This window comes from Gossypium hirsutum, chromosome A01 (assembly GCF_007990345.1).
Source record: "Gossypium hirsutum isolate 1008001.06 chromosome A01, Gossypium_hirsutum_v2.1, whole genome shotgun sequence".
Lineage (NCBI taxonomy): Eukaryota > Viridiplantae > Streptophyta > Magnoliopsida > Malvales > Malvaceae > Gossypium > Gossypium hirsutum.
In genome coordinates, this window is record NC_053424.1 from 13059814 (window position 1) to 13082479 (window position 22666).

At 36.2% G+C, this 22666-nt stretch overlaps 1 protein-coding gene across 1 annotated transcript; it reads right to left on the reverse strand.

Annotated features, from left to right (window-relative positions):
• Window positions 1-11512: 11512 nt before the first annotated feature.
• LOC107892080 (desmethyl-deoxy-podophyllotoxin synthase) lies at window positions 11513-13256 on the reverse strand. Its single transcript, XM_016817063.2, has 2 exons — window positions 12357-13256; window positions 11513-12136 (listed from the first exon to the last, which is right to left on the reverse strand). Exons 1-2 carry the CDS (start codon window positions 13254-13256, stop codon window positions 11513-11515), a joined length of 1524 nt encoding a protein of 507 aa, XP_016672552.1.
• Between the last annotated feature and the right edge of the window lie 9410 nt (window positions 13257-22666).

Genomic DNA, 22666 nt, shown 5'->3' on the forward strand with positions numbered 1-22666 from the left:
TGAGTTTATTATTATTATTATTATTATTTATCTTTCTTTTTAATTTTGTTTTAGTTGTTTTATTTTTTTTCTCTTCAACTTATTTTCATTATTATCTTTTGAAAGATTTATGGTTGTTTCTAATCGAGTTATAACCTCTTAATTTTCTTTATTATTTGTGTTTGCTTTCGTGTTAATTTGTTCGGAATCATGAGTTACATTTAAATTTGACTGCAATTCCGCTTTTCACTATTCTGAAGATTTCATCCAATATTCAGGGCAGTTTCAGTTTTCTCCCTCTCTTATGATCTTCTGTTTATACTGTGATTATATATGATTGTACATTGAGGACAATGTACATCTTAAGTGTGGGGAGGTTATATATAGAATTATTAGAAAATCCCTGAATTATGTCTTGTGTTTAAGTAATTTTCTCACATTACTATTAGAATGAATTCTTATTAATTTATGATTATCATTGATGTGTTTTAGATTAAATTCATAGGTAATTGTGCATTGATTGTTTAAATTTTAAGACACTAGAGAATCAAGCATGATAAGTCTATTTTCAGAATAATTTTTTTTAGGTTTTTTCCCTAAATTGAAGTATTACCTTGAAATTTGAGATTTGCAAGATTAACATCAAAAACCATAATTTTTGTGAGATTTTGAGCCTTTAGAGCATACACTTTTCTTGCTCACTCTATTATTGGTTATGAATTTGTCAATACTGATTGGTTATTCTAGAATTTGCTTCGATTATACATGTCGAGACCACACATTTGATTTGATATACTGAGATGATAAAGACACCTAGATTTTAACCCACTTATCTCATAAGCCTACCTTCATAATTAACCCTTAGTGAACCCTTTTTAAGCCTAAAAAACTGTTTCTTGATTTACTTTTTAATATTAACCCATAACTTTTTTTGATTCATTGAGAATTGTTTCTCGTTTTATTGACTCCCTTTTTTGTCGAGATTTGATTTGGTTAGTTGCTTAACTATGTTCTTTTGTTTCAGTTGTTAAATTTTCTCTTATTATCTATTGTTCTAAAAAGAAAAGAAAAAAAAGTGAAAAAAAAATACATTTATGTTGGATTATTACTAGTTCTATGTTTTTGAGCTTAAGTAGTTAATTTCATATTCTGAGAAGAAGCTCGTGTTATAATAATTTCGATTGATGTAATTATTCAGTATTAGTTTATTTTTCTAGTTAGGTAATTTATCAATTCGATCTCGATTCTAACATTCTTTTTCAGCCATTATCCACACCTTTAACCCAAGCCCCGTTACAACCCTGTAAAGACCTTTTGATTTGTGTATCATATCATTCTATAGTGGTGGAGATTTGATTTTCATGCAAGCCTATGGTAATGACTTTTCATAATTGACTTTTGAGTGCTTAATTTTTGAACCTTAAACATTTTGAGTGATTTGAGTGAATCTTTAGTGAGGATGTAAAATCTTGTCGTTTTTGAATTAAAGGTAAATACTTAAATAAGAGGAGATACCTATGTTTTCATGTCTTAAAAAAATGTGTGACTTGGATTGTTTGAATCTTTAGGGCTCTTTTAGTTGAATTTTCAATGCATGATTATTTGTGAATTATTTTGAAACATTATTGATGAGAATTATAAGTCGAGAAGAATTAATTTTAATTATGAGTTGAGAATTTTGCTTGAGGACAAACAAATACTTAAGTGTGGGGATATTTGATAAACCATAAATGTAACATATTTTAGTCCCATTCTTAATGCGTTTATGGATGATTAATGACGTAAATTAGTGAATTTGATGCTCCTAATCCCTTAAATTCATGTTTCTATACTTAGGAGAGCATCTGGGAGCAAAAGGAGCAAAAAAGGGCCAAAATCGAAGTTTTCAGGATCCACACGGGTAGGCACACGCCCATGTGATCCACACTGGCAGACCATACGCCCATGTGCCAGCCTGTGTCGATATTGCTCCCTGTTTCCCAAACAAGCGGAAAAAGCCAATTTTTAAGGGTTCTGAGCATTTAAAAGTCTATAAATACATACTAGAAGAAGACCTAAGGGGACACACAGAGTAGAAAGTAGAAATTACTCGAAAGGAGCCGTTAGAATCATCTCGGAAGCTGATCCACTTCAAGATTGAAGATCTCTATTCAAATTTCTCTCGAAGTTTATTTGGGTTTTTTAATGTCTTGTTATTTTTCTAAATTTGAGATGTTTTCCTTTTACATTATGAACTAAACTCCCTAAATACCTAGGGAGGATGAAACCTATGACTGATCTTATTATTTAATTTTCTGAATTACATGATAAATACTTGTTCTTGTTCTTAATTATATGTTATTAATTCTTGCCTTAATATTTTCAGGATATTAATTCAAGTTTGATGTGCTTATTCAGTGGAGCAAAAGTCCCTGTTTAAGAGTAGATCTAGCATAATTAAACGGAGTTGCATGCAATTCTAGAAATAAGACGACATAAATTTGTCAGATTAGAGTCAAATCTAATAAGGGAATCCATAGATCGAGTTAATGCAATGATAGGGATTTTAATTAGAAAGAGATTTCAATTAATCAATCTAGAGTTAATTGTTCTTAGTCTCGAAAGAGATATTAACATCATTTAGGGATTTTTACGGATCAAGACAAGTGAATAAATCGTTTGATTCAGAGTAAGAATAATAAGGGAAGTCTAGGTGGATTCTTTCCTGGGTATTGTCCTCCTTATAAGTTTTCTTCAAGTATTTTTCCCAATTTGCTCTCTGTCGCGTTCAGTAGTTAATTAGTTAGTTAATTTTAGATTAAAACAAATCTTTTATATTTTAGGCTAAATAATATAAAGATAGTTAATACTAGTACTTTTAGTCCTTGTGGATACGATATTCTAGACTCACCAAAGCTACACTACCATTCGATAGGTGCGCTTGCCTTAGTCGTGATCGTAGTCTAGTTTAATGATTCATAAAACGATCATCACAGAGCGATCTCCATTAGATGTGCATGGAACGACACCTCTTGCACTATTCGAGTCTGTTGACTCTTGTACTCCAACAACACATTAATAAGTCTTTGCATCAGAAGGGGTTCGGATGAAAATGACGCAAGATCTAGCCCGCAAGAACAATCTTCACCTTCTCAGCCTTCAAGATTCGAGATTTAGATGCTTTGATCAAGGCACAGGTGTTTTGAATCTTAGCCACATACTCTTTTATCGTCATATTACCTTTCTTGATTGAGTGCAACTCATGTTTTATGCGAGATAATTTGGCTCCGGTCACAGTAGCCAACAGTTGAGTCGCGGTACTCCATACATCGCATGCCGTCTTAGTATTTGTAAAACAAGAGAGAAGAGTACTACTAATAGTGGATAAAGCCAAGATGCAAGCAACTTATCTTGCTGATGGAAAAACGATGCCTTTGGATTTGAAACCAGAGGACCCTCTGAAGATGGCACAAACCATGGTGGAGCAGGTAAAGTTCCTTCGATAAAACCTGTCAACTCATATCCTTCAATAATCAAGTGTATATGCTGTTGCTACTAAACGAATGACTAAACGAATTGAGAAATGAATTATTATTACTTCTTTATCTTGATTTAGTATACCAAGTGTATTTATATATAATGTGCATAGGAATAACTGCTGCTAACAACTTATGAGTAGCTCACTGACTGCATAACAGCCTAACAGATTCTTCACTAAAGATATACTTTAACACACTTGACTAAGAGCCAAACCATACTTGTCGAAACCATTTTTTTTTGTGTTTGAAAAATGGGGTCGACTTTTTATTTTAAAAATGAAAATGGGGGAGTCGCCACCATTCATTTTTGTTTAGGTGTGATCGGATCACCTTGTAATTTGATTGTTTTAATAAAATGTCTTGTTTTACCAAAATAACGATTTTGGTCTACGAAATTTGAGAAAACGGGTTCAGGAGTCGGTTACGTACGAGGAAGGATTAGCACCCTCGTAACACCCAAAATTGGTACCTAATTGATTAATTAATGTATTAATGTTGAAAGTTGAAAATCCATAAAGAATTTGAAACTACGATCCTCCTTTTTATTAGTGTTAATCTTACAAAAACAACGTTTGGATAAATCGAAGCGGATGCTAAAGACCTTCTTATCCCGAAGTAATAAAATGTCACATCCAGTAGATTACGACACGACATTTTAAAACCTCGAGAATAAGCTTGTATTTTGATTTTCAAAACTCATGCATTTTAATTTTAAAAGGATATTCGGTCATTTGGGTCAAACGAGAAGAAATCGAAACCCAGTACATTAGGGCACGATCTCTCGAATTTCCAAACGTGGAATATTGCTCCCTTTTTTATTCAAAATATAAATTTTAAAATTTAAAAGGATATTTGGCTATTTAGATTCAACGAGAAAAATCGAAACCCCGTAAGTTAGGGTATGATTTTCTCGAGTCTCTAAATTTGAAATATTGCCTTATTTTAAAAAACTTTCATTTTTAGAATGATGTCAAATGTTTTACTTAAACGAAATGTATATTTATTGTTTTTAAAACGATGATATGCGACTAAAATTATTGCGCGAATGAGAACGAATATACTAATAAGAACGATTTACGAGAATTGCATAGTGTACACTAATTTAATAATATAAATAGTCAAAGATGAATGAGATAAATAATAACAACGGTAATGATACCAAAGTATGCACATAAAAGGACTACCAACTTAAAGAATAAAGACAAAGAAATAAATAAAATAAATACATAAATAATGTAAGAGAAAATAATTTATAAAAATATTGTAAATAAAGAACCAAATTAAAATATAAATAAAATAAAAGATACAATTCGTAATAAAATAAATAAATAAATGAAATAATAATAATAATAATACTCTAATTTTTACAATAATGAATAAATAAACAAGTAAGAACTAATAAAAATTTAATTAAAAATTGAAATTTAGCAAATAAACAAATAAATGAAGTGATATTAAATAAAACTGTAACACCCTTCGCCCGTATCCCTCACCGGAAAAGGGTTCGAGGTGTTACCCGACTTAAACTCAGTCAATCACACAAAAACCCTGCCGAAAAATTTCAATCTATTTACAACCTTTCTTTTCACATGTAATCTGTCCCATATATGGGCTTACAAGGCCCAAAACATCACTAGCCAACATAAGCCAATTTACATAGCCAAAACACTTTATCAATACAAGCCACCAACTTTGGCTAACTTATAGTATCACATACTCAACATTTAAAACCCTATACATGCCATAGACTCGAAATACTGGGATTTACTTACACCAATAGGTGAGCTCGACAGTGTGATAATATCTCCGGCGAACTCCAACCCGAGCAAGTAACTGGAGCCAACAATCTATAAAACAAAGGAATGTAACAACGGAGTAAGTTTTCATAAGCTTAGTAAGTTTTAAGCAATGCAAACAAATAAACGCAATTATACTTCGATTATTCAATTTCTCAAGAGGCCATATTCTAGGTATATTGCCATCTGGCCGAATACATACAAACACATAATGCACGTTCAGCATTCTTATCACACTTAATTTGAATTCGTATAACATAATTAAATCAAATACTTTCACATACTTTCACACCCTGACCCGGTGTATCATGATCATAGATATAGTTATAACATTTATTCACGTATGTATCACATTACACACTTATGATTCACTTCAAATCAAGCTCACATATGAGTACATAATGTGTACCTGGCCCACTTAACATATTGAATGTATTCATTTGTCAATCTAATACGAGGTACCTTAGTCTTAGATTTTTCTCAAATCACCAGCATTTCGCCTGCTAGGCTTGAGGCCCGATTATCATTTCACTGGCATTATAGCCTGCTAGGCTCAAAGGCCCGAATAATCAAATCAACAAGTTCCATATAACATATTCATATCAATTAAGTACTAACATCATTCGAACGTATATAATTATACATCTCAAACACTTTTCTTTCATCTCATTTTCACATTTAGCATTTGATAGCTTATGCATAACATTTCACTCACATTCATTTCAAACTTATCATTCGATTATAAAAGCACATTGCATATTTTCCAACATGATTATACTTGCCATTAGGCCATATAAGCATGATACAATACACTATCATTTCATCTTTAACATTCGGCTAAACCCTTATCTTACAAGGAACACCGAATTCACATAACATATCATTTCACCGGCATTACGCCTGCTAGCCACGAAGGCCCGAATACACATCACTGGCATGAAGCCTGCTAGGCACGAAGGCCCGAATACACATCATCGGCATGAATCCTGCTAGGCACGAAGGCTCGAATACACATCACCGATACGAAGCCTGCTAGGCACGAATGCCCGAATATAATACCAGCACTAGGCCTGCGGGATTTAACTCGGATATATTACTAGCACGAAGCCTGCGGGATTTAACCCGGATATAATTCCAGCATATAGCCTGCGGGTAGGCCCGGATACACATCAAATATCATGCATATTTAATCATATATTAACACATCTCATTCAACATATCACATTAGTAGTCATTTGCAACACTCGAATATAAGCTCCGTATGAACACCATCATTTACATTTCGGTTCAAAAGTCTTACATAAATATCACATATCCATTTCACCATTCAAACTTAACCCATAGTGACCATTTGACTATAAGCCATATACATAAATTATTTATCGCACAACTTAATTCAAGTAGAACCAAAAGGTTACGATTCACCTAATATATACCTATTGCTCACCAATTCGCACACAACCTTTCAAATTAGCAATTATAAGATGGTTCCGCACATAGCCCATCCTTATCGATAATTTACGATGGTTTTACCCTTACTCACATATATGTCATAGGGATTTTTACCTATGCTTCTCAATTCACATTCATGATTCAATTCCAATCGATTTAACATGCATAAGTACATATCGCATACCTGAATAATTTACTTTACGGAATGAATCCACGTATCGTATTAGCCCATAGTCTTATAGCACCACACTTTTAATAGTTTACCTCGTCGAAGTTCACATTTAATCACTTTAGTGCCAAGCCATATTCGGCTACCACAAAGGACTAATAATAATAATTTTATACACATCATGGTTTCCATTAGGTATTTAATAATCACAACTCGTGATATCTCCACCAGCACATATACGGCATAGTTTATTCATTGTAACACTCATTTAGTGCATCAAATTTCCAAATCCAATTCAACTTAAGCATAATAGCCATAATCGGCTTATAGCCTTAAATCATTACATATTCGGCACATTAACTAAATAAAATTTACATTCCCTTTTCCATATTAATTTAACTCTTGAGCATGTAAAAAGGAATCAAGCTTAAACACTTAAGAACTTACCTTGAATGTTGTCGAACGATTACAACGGCTATTCGATTACTTTCTCTTTTCCCTTATCTGAATTTTGCCCCTCTATGCTCTTGAGCTTAAATTCAAAGATTTTAAACTAGTCATTATTCGACTATTCGAGCATCACTTTCAAAATATAATATATATATATATTCAACTTTCACACCTACTGATCATAGTAAACTTATAAGAAATCAATAAGCAACTCATTAACAAATTTTTGTCAATGTTTACCACATAATCATAATTTCATTGTAAGCTGTCTTCCTGAGCAACAGTCACTAAATCATTTATAACTGGAGCTACGAAACTCCAAATCAAGTTCTGTTAATTTTCCCTGAAAACAAACTCATATATATTTTATCCATAAAATTTTCAGAATTTTTAGTTTGGCCAATCAATACCATATTTTTCTTAAAGTTTCCCCTGTTTCACTGTCTGACTAATCTGACCACTCCTCACTACGAATAATTTTTCTCATTGTACAGAATTCAAAATATGTTCTCGTTTATTTATTTTGAAACTAGACTCATTAAGGAGTCTAAGCATATAAACTTCATCTTATGACCGTTTTTTTTTTGCAATTTATAATGATTTTATAAAAACAGAACAGAGGATCTAGAAGGCATTCTGACCCTGTCCCACATCACTTCAAATATATCATTATCGGTAATTCTTTTGTTTACACGGTTTCTTTTATAAGAAACTATACTCATTAAGCTTTAATTACATAATTTATTATGCTTCTAAATCATCTCCCACAATTTATGGTGATTTTCCAAAATCACGTTACTGCTGCTGTCCCAAGCAGATTTATTACCAAATCACTCTTTCACACATATAGACCTTGCATGCATGTTATTTAAACATGTATATCACCAATAAATCATCACATATCTATGATTTTACTTAAGTATAATCTCTATTTCATCATTTTAAAGCACAAACATTATTCAATATTATCCAAGTTCACATTCGGCCATAATACACACAACATGTTAGCCGATTTTTCCCTTTAGCATCTAATGTACATGCATGCTCATTTGTTTGGCTCAACTTCACCTATCTTCCATTATTCATCAAAAGAGCATGAAACAACAACCATTTCCTTCATTTCCATTCATGACCGAATGCTCACAACACAACCAAAAATAAAAAAATATGCTTCATGGGTTAAGGTAGAATCAAGAAGAACTCAAGAACATCAAAATAGAAGCAAACTACCAGGAACTTACCTTGCATCTTCTCCCTCCTTAGTGACCGAATTTTTCAAGAGTTTCCTCCTCTCTTTTTCTCTAAATTTCGGCTATGAAGAACAAGAATGAACAAACCTTCTCCTTTTTTTTTCATTTTGTTATTCTTATTATTCTTTATTACTAAACATTTTATGACACAAAATGGCATATATTAATTTGTGCCATACCTATGCCATAACTTCAATAAAAAATTTTGCACATGTTGTCTACCATTAACATCATGGCCGGCCACTACACAAAAAAATGGGGAGTTTGACATGCAAATCCTCCTATTTTGTACTACCATTTATTTGGCCATTACAAATTTGCCTATAGCATTTTCAAAAATTTTCACATAGGTCCTATTTCATAATTTCACTCACAAATGGCAAAATCAAAGTATGAGATTTTCACACATGCACTTTCATATGTAATAATCACAGAATATAACATTTAATTATTTTTGTGACTCGGTTTTGTGATCCCGAAACCACTTTTTGACTAGGGTCAAATTAGGGTTGTCACAAAAACAGTCAAAAAAATAATAATGATATAATAAAAAAAAATTAAAATCATATAAGAGGGCATAAATAAATAAATAACAAAGCGATATAAATAAGTAAATGTATTATATAAAAAATTGGTAAAATAATATAAATAGAAGTATAACAATAATAGTAATAATATATTAAATTAATTAATTTAATAAAATAGCGAAAGTAACAAAAAAGGACTAAAATAAAATGTACCGTAACAAATGAGGACTAAATAAGAAGTTAGCCAGTCCCCAGGACACGTGTCCTTTCCTCTGTAGATCTACAAATTTGAGGACTAAATTGAAACACGAAAATAATCAATGGTCGAAATTAAAAAAAATAATAAAAAGGTGAAAAAGGACTAAACTAAAATAGCCTGAAAATGCGGAAGGGCCAGGGGCGCAAATAAACCATGCACTAGAAAACACGCGGGTCCTAATTGGAGCGGGTCGGGTCGACCCGTTTCACTCCAAAACGACGTCGTTCACTATCAGTAGGCATCAAGCCAAAACGGCGCCATTTTATACATGTTATATAAGCCCCAAATTTTTTTAAAATCTTCATTTCAGTCCTTCTCTTCAAAAGAAAAAAAAACAAAAATAAAGTTCTCAACTCTCTCCTCCTTTCCCCATTCCGGCCGAAAGGCTTTTTATTTGCTTTTCGACTCCCCGAGCCCAAAAATGCCATCTTTCATCGAAGATGACGACCTCGGCCCCTCCACGATGGTGCCAACGAAACAAAAGGGGTAAATTTTGATTCTCTTTTCTTGTTTTCTTTAAAAACTAGTAGAAATATATGTAAAAGAGAAGAAAAATAAGTAAATAAAAAACAAAAGACCACCTTTAATTCTTCTTTTGTTGAATATTGTGTTTTCTTTTTGTATTTCGATTTCTCTGTAAAAAAAATACAATGTCTTTTAGGGTGGCTTCTTATAGCCGATTACAAATTTTTTTATTCTTTTTTGCTTTCATTTTTTTTGCTATTTTCTTGTTGTCTCTGTCTGTTGTCCTTGTTTGTCTTGTTTGTAGGTACGGAGGCCATAGGCAGTGGCGACGTGGAGGAGTGGTGTACGGAGGGTCGTACATGGGGGTGGAGTGGCGGCTGAAGAGGGTTAGGGAGGCTAGGGTTTTCTTTTTTAGTTTAAGTGTTAGGCTGATTTGGGCTAGGGTTAGAATTGGGCTATGTTTTTATTTTTTTTGTTGGTGGGTTTGTAAAATTTGGACTTAGACTTTTAATTTGGGTTTAATGTTTTGTTATTTTTTTTTTCATTTGATTTTGGACTGGGACAAAATTGGTCCTTACAATGTTACAATACTAATGAAGGAGCAAGATATACTTGAATTAAGCTCCCACCGATGAATACAGAGGAGCAAAGTAAGACCCTTGCCAAAACACTGATAGATAGAACAACATTAAAAAATGCGCAGCTAGTCATCAAAGTCAAACAAGCCACCTTGAACCATAAAGTCCCTTTTCAAGCCCTCGCTCTGATAAAATTGAAATGCAATTATTAACTTGAAGTAACAGATATGTAAATGCTCAAAATAGATAAACCAAAAACGAGTCAAAGAAGACTTGAGGAAATGAGCTGCTAGCAACTCAAGAAAATACTTGTGCATACACAAGTCATCCTTGACTCGAGATAACCTCCATTGTAGGAGAAGCCAAGGGCTACACCCTAAGCCATCTTATTATTCCGGGAAAAGTAAGGCCTCTTAATGCTGAAAAAATGCAAGGGCTGGCAAGGACGAGCAAGAGGGTTTGAGGACGAGTGAGATGGAATGGAAAGGAGAAGGGAAAAGGAAGTTAGAAAAGAGAACGGAAGGTAGATAGTAGGGAACGACATAATTTTAGAGTGACCTGGATTGTATCTTTCTTTTTTTTTTTTGTAAAGTTTTTAATTTATATATAACTAAATGAAGAGTTTTTTTTATGCAAGAGTCTTTGCTACTTTCGCTAGTGGTTAAGGGTTTGACTTTCGTTATGGGTATGGAGCAGTTTTAAAATTCGTAGTTAACATTTACCCCTTAATTTATCTACAGATTGTGAAAGATTAATTATTGAACTCGATCGAGTAAATACATGGGAAATAAAAAAAGATGGAGAGTTTTTTTTTAATATACTATTTTATGTAATTCAATTATATATATAAATCTTTATTCATTTTAATTGTTAATCTTAAGAAAAATATTTAGTAACTCGAGTTGTAATAAAATTTTATTGAAAAATATATTATTTTTATTTTAATTATCTATTTATTGCATTATATGAAATTTCTTAATCCTATAGCTGCCATGCGAAATGTGATAATTTGACAATACTCACTGGCTTTACAAAGAGATCGTCCCTGATTTACATGTATCTATTCTAACTACCGAGCGCATGATAGGCGGTACGGACTGGGAATCAGGTACAAATCGCTTTTTCTTCTAACAGAAGCACCAAAAGCCTCAGTCATGTCTAGATCCTCATTTTTCATTCCATTAGGGAGTTTCCAATCAAAATGGTACAGTAATTGTGCAAGGGAAAGCTCGACAACAGCCATACCATATGACATGCCAGGACACATTCTCCTTCCACCACCAAAGGGAATCAATTCGAAGTTAGCCCCTTTATAGTCAACTGAACTATGGATGAATCTCTCTGGATTGAATCTCTCGGCTTCACTCCAGTAGTTGGAATCTCTTCCAATTGCCCATGCATTAACAATCACTTTGGTCTTGGCTGGTATCTCATATCCATTAATCTCACATCTCTCACTATTTTCTCTTGGAATTAGCAAAGGTAGAGGAGGGTGTAATCTTAGAGTTTCCTTTATAACCAACTTCAAGTACTTCAATTCATGAAGGTCTGATTCGTTGACATCCCCTGTTCTATCATAGACTTGCCTCACCTCAGCTTGCGCTTTTTCAAGGATTCTAGGATTTTTCATCATTTCCGACATTGCCCATTCTACTGCGGTTGAAGATGTCTCAGTCCCAGCAATGAGCATGTCCTGAAAAGCAGTTCAACTTGGTTAAAGTACAAAACATGTTCGTACTGCTTTCAAGCAACTGAAGAAAGCAAAGTCTCATATATTTGAATACTAAATAAAGGTTCCTTTGCGATGATATCATCCTCTAGCTTGATGTTATTTGATCTTTGGGCATGCAAAGGTATGGGACTATATGCGAACAAATATAAACAAGCAAGACATGAGATACAAAACTACTAACCAGTATAACTGCTTTGATGTTGTCAGTCGTTAAGGGAAATTCAAGGCCTCCGTGATCCTGGAGATTCAGAAGAACATCAAGTAGATCATCCGTTTCATCATCACTGTTTCCCAGATTTGCATTGCTAGCTCTATGTTCTTCAATGATACTTTCAAGTTTCATGTCCAAATCATGGTGAAACCTCTCAAGTTTGGCTCTCATCCCACTGATCATGGGAAGCAATTTGATGGAAGGAAACAGATCGGTAATACTGAAACCACCTAAAGCTTCCACAAATTCTTTGACAATTGGAATGAATGTTTCGTGTTGCAGCTTGCATCTTCCGACCAAAGTAGTTCTTAAAGTGATGTTATATGATAAGTTGCAAAACATTTCTCCAAATTTGATTTTCGATCCTGTATTACAAAAGATGGATGTAATTAAACTTGATACCTCCTCTTCTCTGATTGAGCGGAATGATTGTACACGTTTCGTACTTAACAGCTCCAATGTGCAAACTTTTCGAAGCTGCCTCCAGTGGCTTCCATATGGTGTAAAACCAATATCTGAAAAATTATACAACATGATTTCTGCAGCAAGGAGATATGGCCTGTTAGCAAAATTGATATCATGTGTTTTCATCACTTCTTTAGCAGCCTCTGGAGAAGAAACAACAATGTGTGATAATTCACCAAGTTGTAGGTGCATCAGGGAGCCATGCCTTTTGGCTAATTCGGTCAAGCGGTGATGGGGGAGAGAGACCATTAGAAGGTGCAAATGCCCTATAAGAGGTAGTTTCAATGGTGCAGGGGGTAGATTTTTGGGTGAGTCCTTTATTTTGGATCTCATCCATAGCTTCAACACCATGAAAATGAAGACAAGGAAGGTGAAGGACAACGGGAGCATCTTGAATTGGTCCATGGAAAAACTGGTGATGAAATTGCATTGCTTCTGAATTTATGCAGAATCGGGAATCTAGTTGCATGGATCTGATAGAGATGCCTTCGTGGGCAAGTAATAAGACAACGGCGGCTATGAGGGAAACCGGACATATTACTATATTAATAATATTCGTAATTAGCATAAATAATATAGCAAGTGACAACTCGGTATTTGGTAAAGCATATCTAATACCAGGTTAAATCCTTGTTCTACCACCAAACGGAATGAATATTGCAAAACTTGTTCCTCTGAAATCAATGGAACTATCCATAAAATCTTTGAGGGTAAAATTTCTCAGCTTCTTTCAAGTAACTCGTACCTCTTCCAATAGCCCAAACATTGATTATTATTTTGGTTTTAGCTGCGATTTCGTGCCCTTTGATCATACAATCCTCACGACATTCTCATTTGATCATCAAATCCTAAAAGTTACTAAAAAAAAAAAGATACACGACAGCCATTATGCATAGTTGGAGAAAGAGAAGAGCCTAAAGAAATGTTGGAAACTCCTGTTTCAGCTTCTGCTTATAGAACTTTCATACCTTTGTTTGTCACCTTCTGAATAGATTTCACCCATTTTTTAAGACATTCTTAAGTACAGTAGGAAGTTAGGTTGACGATTTTGCTTAAAAGAAAGAAAAAATATACATCAATATTAGGGTGCATTTGTTTGCAAGGATTTGATTTTCCGGAAAATATTTTCCGGATTTTACGGTGTTTGGAAGCTTGAAAATATTTTACATTTGAAAAATATTTTCCAAACACGGGTAAAACGACCTGCAATTTGGGGAAAATGTCTTACCCTTTTGAATTCGGTAAGACATTTTATAGAAAATGACGCTTTCTTCTCCCCTTTCCCCTTGGGTTGCAAATCAGTGCCATTGCCAGGTACCCTACCCCCCGTCCTAAATTCCTCAAGAGTTGCACGATTTCGAAGAACGACGACGAGAAAGTTTGGTCAAGGACCTTTTCCGGTTCCTCCTTCATCCAGGTAAGGCTCATTTTCCTTTTTCCGTTCTTCTTTCCTTTTCCTTCTTCCGTTCTTCATATTCTCTTCCACGTAAAAGTCTGTCGCATATCTTCTCTTCTCAGCATATTCTGTTTCGTTTCCTCTCTTTCTCTAATTCTCAGGCAAATCTACCATGAATTCTTCGCTGGGTCTTAGCTTAAGGTGATGATCGTTCTTTGGTTTCTAACATTTTTATTTTTTAGTTTAAATTTATTTTGTGTTTCTGGAAACATTGATGTTAAAGGGATCTTATTCCGAAATGCGGAACCTCCTTTGTTGTCTGACTTGTGTACTAGGAATTTTGTGAGTTAATTTTGTTTAAGATTGTTGCTTATGCCATATTTTATTTTAGTTTTATTCTGTATTTGGATGTTTGATCCATCTTGCCATGGTGTGGGCAATTTGTTTCTGCTTATCATTTCATTTCCGACTTAAATCCAAAAATTTGCCCTTTTGACTTGATTTGATAAAAAAAAGAACAAAAATCAATATGCTAGTAATATAAAGATACTTGAGTCAATAGAGAAAGTGTTGATAGGTGGAGAGAGTGACTCCATTGCACGTTTTCTAGAGTTTTTGCGGAATAGTAATTAGCTTGCGAAAGAAGGTATAATTCAACTTAGTCAATACAAGAGATTTTAGTTTATTTCTTTTCTTCTTTTCTTTATTGAGTTCTATTTCCCTTAATGTTATGTTACTCAACTCCGTGGTGAGTTTCAGATATGGATATGAGTCCGGCATGGGTTTGCTAAAATTTTTCTAAGTTCTTTTGTTTAAGTGGAGGATTAATCCCCCATACTCATTTCTGAATATTTGTTGAGTACATGTGTTGTAACGCCCCGAATTTTGGGCCTAGATTAATTGGGCTTTGGGCTTTGGGTCTCATAAAATTTTTAAGTTAGCAAGAAAATGACAAATGACATGTTGGCTATAAGGGTTTAAGGAATTTGAAGTGTCTAGGTATGTTGGAGAAGTTTTGGGTTCGAGTTTTGTGGTGGAGGAGTTTTAATTTAATTATTAAAAGAACCAGGGTTGGGAGCAGTTGGGCTTATAAATAAAAATAGGGGAAAATGGCATAAAAAAACCTTGTGGTGAAGTGGCTAAGTGACGCCACTTAGGGTGTAGGGAGGTGGCGTTAGTGGCTAGCAAGGAGATCCAAGGTTCGAATTCTAGCTTAGTGTTTTTAGAAGTTTAATTTTGGCCTTCTAGAAGGTTGGAAGTGGCATGGGAATGGACTCCAAGGGAAGTGTTCAGGAGAGAAATCTGAGGAAAATATCAAGGGGTTATCAGGAAGAAAAACTAGGAGATAAGAAGTGAGGAGCAAGTGGAGCCGAAATGGGAACTTGGGCTTGAGGAGTTCGGCCATAAGGATTATAAATAGGTGCCGAATGCAAGGGTATGAGGTTAATGCCGAAATCTTTTTCTCACCTTGTTACCAGAAACCCTCTTCCCTAAAAGCCAAAAACCCTTTTGTTTTCTTCCTTTTCTTTCTGCTGATTTCTCCAAAAGTCGAAAACCCTTGTTCTCCTTTTTATTTTCCTTGTGCCGATTTCTTTGTTTTACTTTTGGGTTTAGCCGATTCTTCTTCCTCTCTCCATTGGTGCCGAATAAGCAATTGTTGGCATTCAAATCTCTAGAGCTGAATACTCTTTGATCGAATCTAGTGTAAGTATTACTCTTCCAATCAATTTTTTTTGCTAAGTATCGAATATTGTCCCTCACTCTTTCTAATCAACTGTGGTAGGGAATTCTTTCTTCATAATAAACCTGAAGACTATCGCATATGGTTCCATAACCAGTTAGGCTATTATTCTACCAAGTCTGCTTACTCCTGGTTGACTTTGAAGCATGTGGGGTATGGACCCTATCGGATCTTTTGGAGGCTGACGTGGAAACTTCAAACCCTTCCTAAAATAAAGGTTTTCTGCTGGTAGCTGGGGCATGATATTTTGCCTATTTATAAGAAAATCTCGGGCATTAGAAAGGAGGTCGATGGTATTTGCCCAAGATGTGAGAGCGACAAGGAGACTCTTATTCATGCTATGAGAGATTGCCCCAGGGCCCAGGAGGTGCTGGTTCACGGTGTTCTTAATAATAAGGCTCTTGAAGGCACATATAATAGTTGTGTGGACTGGATTGAGGATGTGGCTCGTATGCTGGACAAAAACCCGCTGTCTAACTTGATCACGGTGATTTGGAACATTTGGAATAGCCGGAACAATAGAGTTTTTCAGGGCGAGGAGGAAGCGACCATGGTGACCTGGGGAAGAGCTGCTGTTTTATGAAAGGACTTTCGCATTTTTAATTTTTTAGAGAGGCTAATGATTCCGAAACAAGAGACTGGCAGAGGTTGGAAGAAACCTGATCAAGGGGTTATTAAAATAAATTTTGACGCAAATACTACTAGGAGGAATGTGTGTTTTGGCCTTATGGCGAGGGACCATGATGGCTTTGTTATCGGCGTGCGGGCAGGGGTGTTGGAGAAGAATGTTCAAACCGAGTGGGCTAAGTTGCATGCGCTGGAGGAAAGCATCAGTTTTGCGCTGACTAAAAATTAGGCTAAGCTGGTCTTGAGTTCGATTGTGTGAGCTTAATTAACCGGCTTAACAAAGCACAAGTTGACTTTTCCACCATGGGCCATCGCATCAAGGAAATTTTAAATATGTTGAAACAATGCTATAACTTTAGCTTTAGTTTTGATTGGGCCCTGCGTTGTTGTAACAAAGCTGCTGATTTGCTTTGTAGTTGGGCTAATACCCAGAATTGTACTACGAATTTTGAAATGGATTATCCTTTGGAAATCCATGATATTGTTTTAAATGATGCAATAAATTGAGGTTGACCTTCGGGTTTTTTATCAAAAAAAACTGTGGTAGGGAATTAGTATCGGATCTCGGATCTTAGCTCATTGCCGAATTGCTCCTTAGGTGTTGCGGTTTTGGTAAGTATTCCTCTTCCATTGGCTAAGGTGGCTGAATGTTCATAGTTAAGGCAAGTAAGACTCGTAATGAAAAAAAATTATCGAAATACCCTTAAGGATAAAAATGACCAAAATACCCCTATGTGTTGAATGTAAGTTTATGAATGTGACATGAATATCTGCTACATACATATGATATTCTGTTTAGGTTGCATATGGGATGGGAATTATGGAACGGAGGAAGTATATGAGGATCGCATGGTTGCTTGACAATCGTGGATCTACCGTCGGCTTTTAAAGCCCAATATGTAAATGAAGGTAGTTCCGCAATCGGGCTACCATTGATGTGTCGGTTGGGTGGGTCGATATTTATATCCCCACATGGTGTGACAGGAGACGAAGCTGGTGTGTAGCGGATGGATTATTGGGATGTGATTGCATTGCATGTTTGATGTATGATGATTTTTGAATGCTTGTTTTTCTTTGAGGGTTGTACACACTGAGTTTGCGAAAACTCACCCCATCTTTTATTTTATTTTCAGCTGATGCTCAGTAGGAGATTTGATGTTTGGAGGGACTCTGGGTGGCCAGCTAGTAAGACAATTTAGCCTATCTTTTTCTTCATTTTAAAGTATATAAGTTTCTAATTATTAAATGATTTCAGACTGGATTGTAATAAGGCCTTCCATTTTGTTATTATTTGGGTTAATATTATTTTTATGTGACATAATTATAAGAAGTTGAGCAAGGTTTCTTAAACTATTGTATGTCTCTTCTACGTTTCCACAACTACATTTTAAAATGACATGTTTCATAAAATCATGTATTTTTAAATAGGTGATTGAAAGGAGTTTTTTTAAAGATAGTTAAAGTTTCTTTTATTTTAAGAAGGGTTTTTAATGAAAACACGGTTTTCGCTAAAACACTTCAATGTGACACACCAGATTCTGCCATAGCGTCTGGGCCGAGTTTGGGTTGTTACATTTAGTGGTATCAGAGCTTAGGTTGCAAAATACGGGCTGCGAAGTGAGCCTTATTATTTGATTTTTTTGTGTTTAAAAAAAATATATATTTGATTGAATTACAATGTTTTGGAAAAGTAGAAGTTTTGTTGTGTGGCACACCGAGTCTCCGACGTCGAACCAAGTAAGTTCTCTTATTCTTAAACTTGTTTAAATTGTTATACAGTAGATAGTTAGAGGGCTACTCTAGACGATTATGTAGAATGAAACTGAAGCTCATAGGATCTTGAAACTGTAGAGGATTTTCGAAAACAATCTTCTCTTTAAATAGTTTTATAAAGCATCGGGTTAATTATTAAACTAACTAAAACTTCATAAAATTTCTAATCCAAATAACACGCGAATCGACGATGAGTGCTAGAAGGGGTGCAAGGGGCCGTGGCCGAGGCCGCGAAAGTGTAAGGGCTGAATCGTCGGCATCGGGCCATAAGCACGATGTTGGAGTAGAAGAGGCTCCAGCCTCACCTTTGGCTGGGAATGGATCGTATGATCGGGTCGTGGGAGAAGATGCATTGTCGTAGGTAATGCTGAGGATTTTGGAAAGGGTCGCTGGACCCAATAATGGCACTAGAAATCGGGGGTCCATTCCGGAGCGATTTTGATCAAATGGGGCTGAGATATTTAAGGGTGTGGCTGGTGTGGCTCCCAACATGGTGAAATATTGGTTGGAGGCCACTGAAAGGATAATGGAGGACCTAGACTATTCACTGGAACAAAAGTTGAAAGGAGCAGTGTCACTACTTAGGGAAGAAGCTTACCAGTGGTGGCTAACAGTGAAAGAGGGCACCCAACCTGAGCGGGTCACGTGGGAGTTCTTCAAGGCTGCATTTCAGGAGAAGTATGTAGGTGCGAGTTACGTGGACGCTAGAAGGAAGGAGTTCCTAAACTTGATACAGGGAAAGAAATCGGTGGTGGAGTATGAAGTGGAATTTCTACGCCTTAGTAGGTATGCAAGAGTTATGGTGGCAACGGACTATGAGCGTTGCGTTAGGTTTGAAGATGGACTAAGAGATAGCCTCAGGGTATTGATAGCTCCACAGAGGGAGCGAGTTTTCTTGGAGTTGGTAGAGAAAGCAAAGATAGCGGAGGAGGTGAAGCGCACGGTGAGCCTAAATCGGGAGAAAGAAAGGGGTAAGAATAAAAGGGAGGCTGAAACTCCTGGTGTTGGACAAATGCTTAGGGTTAGGGCCAGACTTAATGGGCCAGATAGAGCAAGGCCCCCTGCTGTTAATCCAGGGGTGCCACCTTGTGCTGATTATGGGAGAAGCCATAGAGGCGAGTGTTGGAAGCGAATGGGAGCCTGTTTAGCTTGTGGGTCTATGGAGCATAGGATCAATGATTACCCCCGAATGCTATGTCGAGAGCCAGTAGTGGGCCAAGGTGGTGCTCATCCACCAAGGGGTCGTGGCTAAGCTAAGGGCGATAACGAAAATGGACAAGGGTGTGGAGCACCAGGCGGAAATGCAAGTCATGCTGAGGCGAGACAGCTAGCTTTAGTCTATGCAGCACGTCGTCGAGAGGACGGAGACGCTCCAAAAGCGAATATTGGTACGTACTTTATCCATAATGTGCAGTTTACTTAGTTTGGAATTACAGTGCTCAGCAGAAGCGTGGTGTGGTAGTCTATTTTATGCAGCTGTACTAATAGTTGGGAATTTCGAGGCCGAAATTTCTTTTAGAGGTAGAGTTGTAACGCCCCGAATTTTGGGCCTAGATGAATTGGGCTTTGGGCTTTGGGTCTCATAAAATTTTTAAGTGAGCAAGAAAATAACAAATGACATGTTGGCTATAAGGGTTTAAGGAATTTGGAGTGTCTAGGATGTTGGAGAAGTTCTGGGTTCGAGTTTTGTGGTGGAGGAATTTTAATTTAATTATTAAAAGAACTATAGTTGGGAGTAATTGGGCTTTTAAATAAAAATAGGGGAAAATGACATCAAAAAGCCTTGTGGTGAAGTGGCTAAGTGACGCCACTTAAGGTGTAGAGAGGTGACGTTAGTGGTTAGCAATGAGATCCAAGGTTCGAATCCTAGCTTAGTGTTTTCAGAAGTTTAATTTTGGCCTTCTAGAAGGTTGGAAGTGGTGTGGAAATAGACTCCAATGGAAGTGTTCAAGAGAGAAATCTGAGGAAAAGATTAAGGGGTTATCAGGGAGAAAAACGAGGGGGTAAGAAGTGATGAGCAAGTGGAGCTGAAATGGGAACTTGGGCTTGAGGAGTTCGACCATAAGGGTTATAAATAGGTGCCGAATGCAAGGGTATGAGGTTAATGCCAAAATCTTTTTCTCACATTGTTGCCAGAAACCCTCTTCCCTAAAAGCCAAAAACCCTTTTATTTTCTTCCTTTTCTTTCTACCGATTTCTCCAAAAGCCAAAAACCCTTGTTCTCCTTTTTATTTTCCTTGTGCCGATTTATTTGTTTCACTTTTGGGTTTAGTAGATTCTTCTTCCTCTCTCCCTTGGTGTCAAATAAGCAATTGTTGCCATTCAAATCTCTAGAGCTGAATACTTTTTGACCGAATCTAGTGTAAGTGTTACTCTTCCAATCGATTTTCTTTGCTAAGTATCGAATATTGTTCCTCACTCTTTCTAATCAACTGTGGTAGGGAATTAGTATCGGATCTCAGATCTTAGCTCATTGCTGAATTGCTCCTTAGGTGTTGCGGTATTGGTAAGTATTCCTCTTCCATTGGCTAAGGTGGCCGAATGTTCATAGTTAAGGTAGGTAAGACCCGTAATGAAAGAAAATTATCGAAATACCCCTAAGGGCAAAAATGACCAAAATACACCTATGTGTTGAATGTAAGTTTATGAATGTGACATACAGATCTAGGGAGTATGTGATCAAGGAAAGCTACTAAGGATTGGTGTTTAAGGTAAGGTTAAGGTGAGGTTTGAGTTTTTGGGTAGAATATGGATTAAACATACGATGAATGGAAGGGTGATATCATTGTAGGTTGGTGAGTAAGGGAATCGCGGCACGCTTGCTTACTAGGTGTGTACATACACTGCACACACAAGTAGATCAACAAAAGTCGAAAAGTCAAAATGCCGAAAAGTCGAAATGCCGAAAAGCCAAAAGTTTGGCTGCGGTAGTCTTGCGAGTGCACGAACACTCGTGAGGAAGAAACCAATAGGCTATCTGAGGCCTATGGCCGATTCCATGGATTTGGGCTATGATCTGGCCAACCGGGCCAAAATGGGCTAAATGGGCCCGATGGGTTGTTGGGCCCATATTAGGCAAAATTTGATAAGTGATGCTATGTGATAGAAAATTTGTGTGTGAGCATGAATGTTATGTGATTTGGGCCGGTTGGGACATATAAATGAGATTGGGCCTAATGGGCCATATGAATGTGAATTGGGCCTGATGGGCCATATGAATGTGAATTGGGCCGGATGGGCCATATAAATGAGATGGGTCAAGTGGGCCATATACATGTATGTAGGGGTTTTGGGCCTAGTATATGATGACTATATAAAACTTAATTAATATATTGCGACCGTGGACAAGTCAAAGGTTTAAGTGTGGCAACGGGTATATGCATGTCTAGGACTGGATTTAGGGAGAGCTTGGTACTTAAGCGGTCTTAATGACTTACCTCATCTTCTCTGGAATCCTACCTGGTGCATGGTATTCGTTCATCTTAGCTCGCGGGACTTGTTAATAGGTCAAGGTAAGTGAAAACCATACTTAAGGGAAAATTACCGAAATGCCCCTAAGGGAAAAAATGACCAAAATACCCCTAGGTGTTGAATGTAAGTTTTATGGATGTGACATGCATACATATGATGTTCTGGTTAGGTTACATATGGGGTGGAAATTATGGAACGGAGGAAGTATATGAGGATCGCATGGTTGCTTGACAATTGTGGATCCATCGACAGCTTTTAAAGCCTAATATAAATGAAGGTAGTTCCGCAACCGGGCTACCATTGGTGTGTGGGCTGGGTGGGTCGGTATTTATATCCCCACATGGTGTGACGGGGGACGGAGCTGGTGTATAGCGGATGGATAATTTGGATGGGATTGCATTGCATGTTTGATGATTTCTATTTGAATGTTTGTTTTTCATCGAGGGTTGTACACACTGAGTTTGCGAAAACTCACCCTCTCTTTTATTTTATTTTCAGGTGATGCTCAGTAGAAGGTTCGATGTTTAGAGGGACTCTGGGTGGCCGGCTAGTAAGATAATTCGGACTTGTTTTTTTTAAGCATTTAAGTTTTTATTTCTTTTTAAGTGTGCTCAGATCAGATTGTAATAAGGTTTTCATTATGTTATTATTACTTGAATTGTTATTATTATTTTCATTGTAATTATAAGAAGTTGAACATGGTTTCTTAAACTATAGTATATTTTTTCTACGTTTCCGTAACTAAATTTTTAAGTGACATGTTTTCATCAAATCTTATGTTTCAAACAAGTGATTGAAAGGATTTTA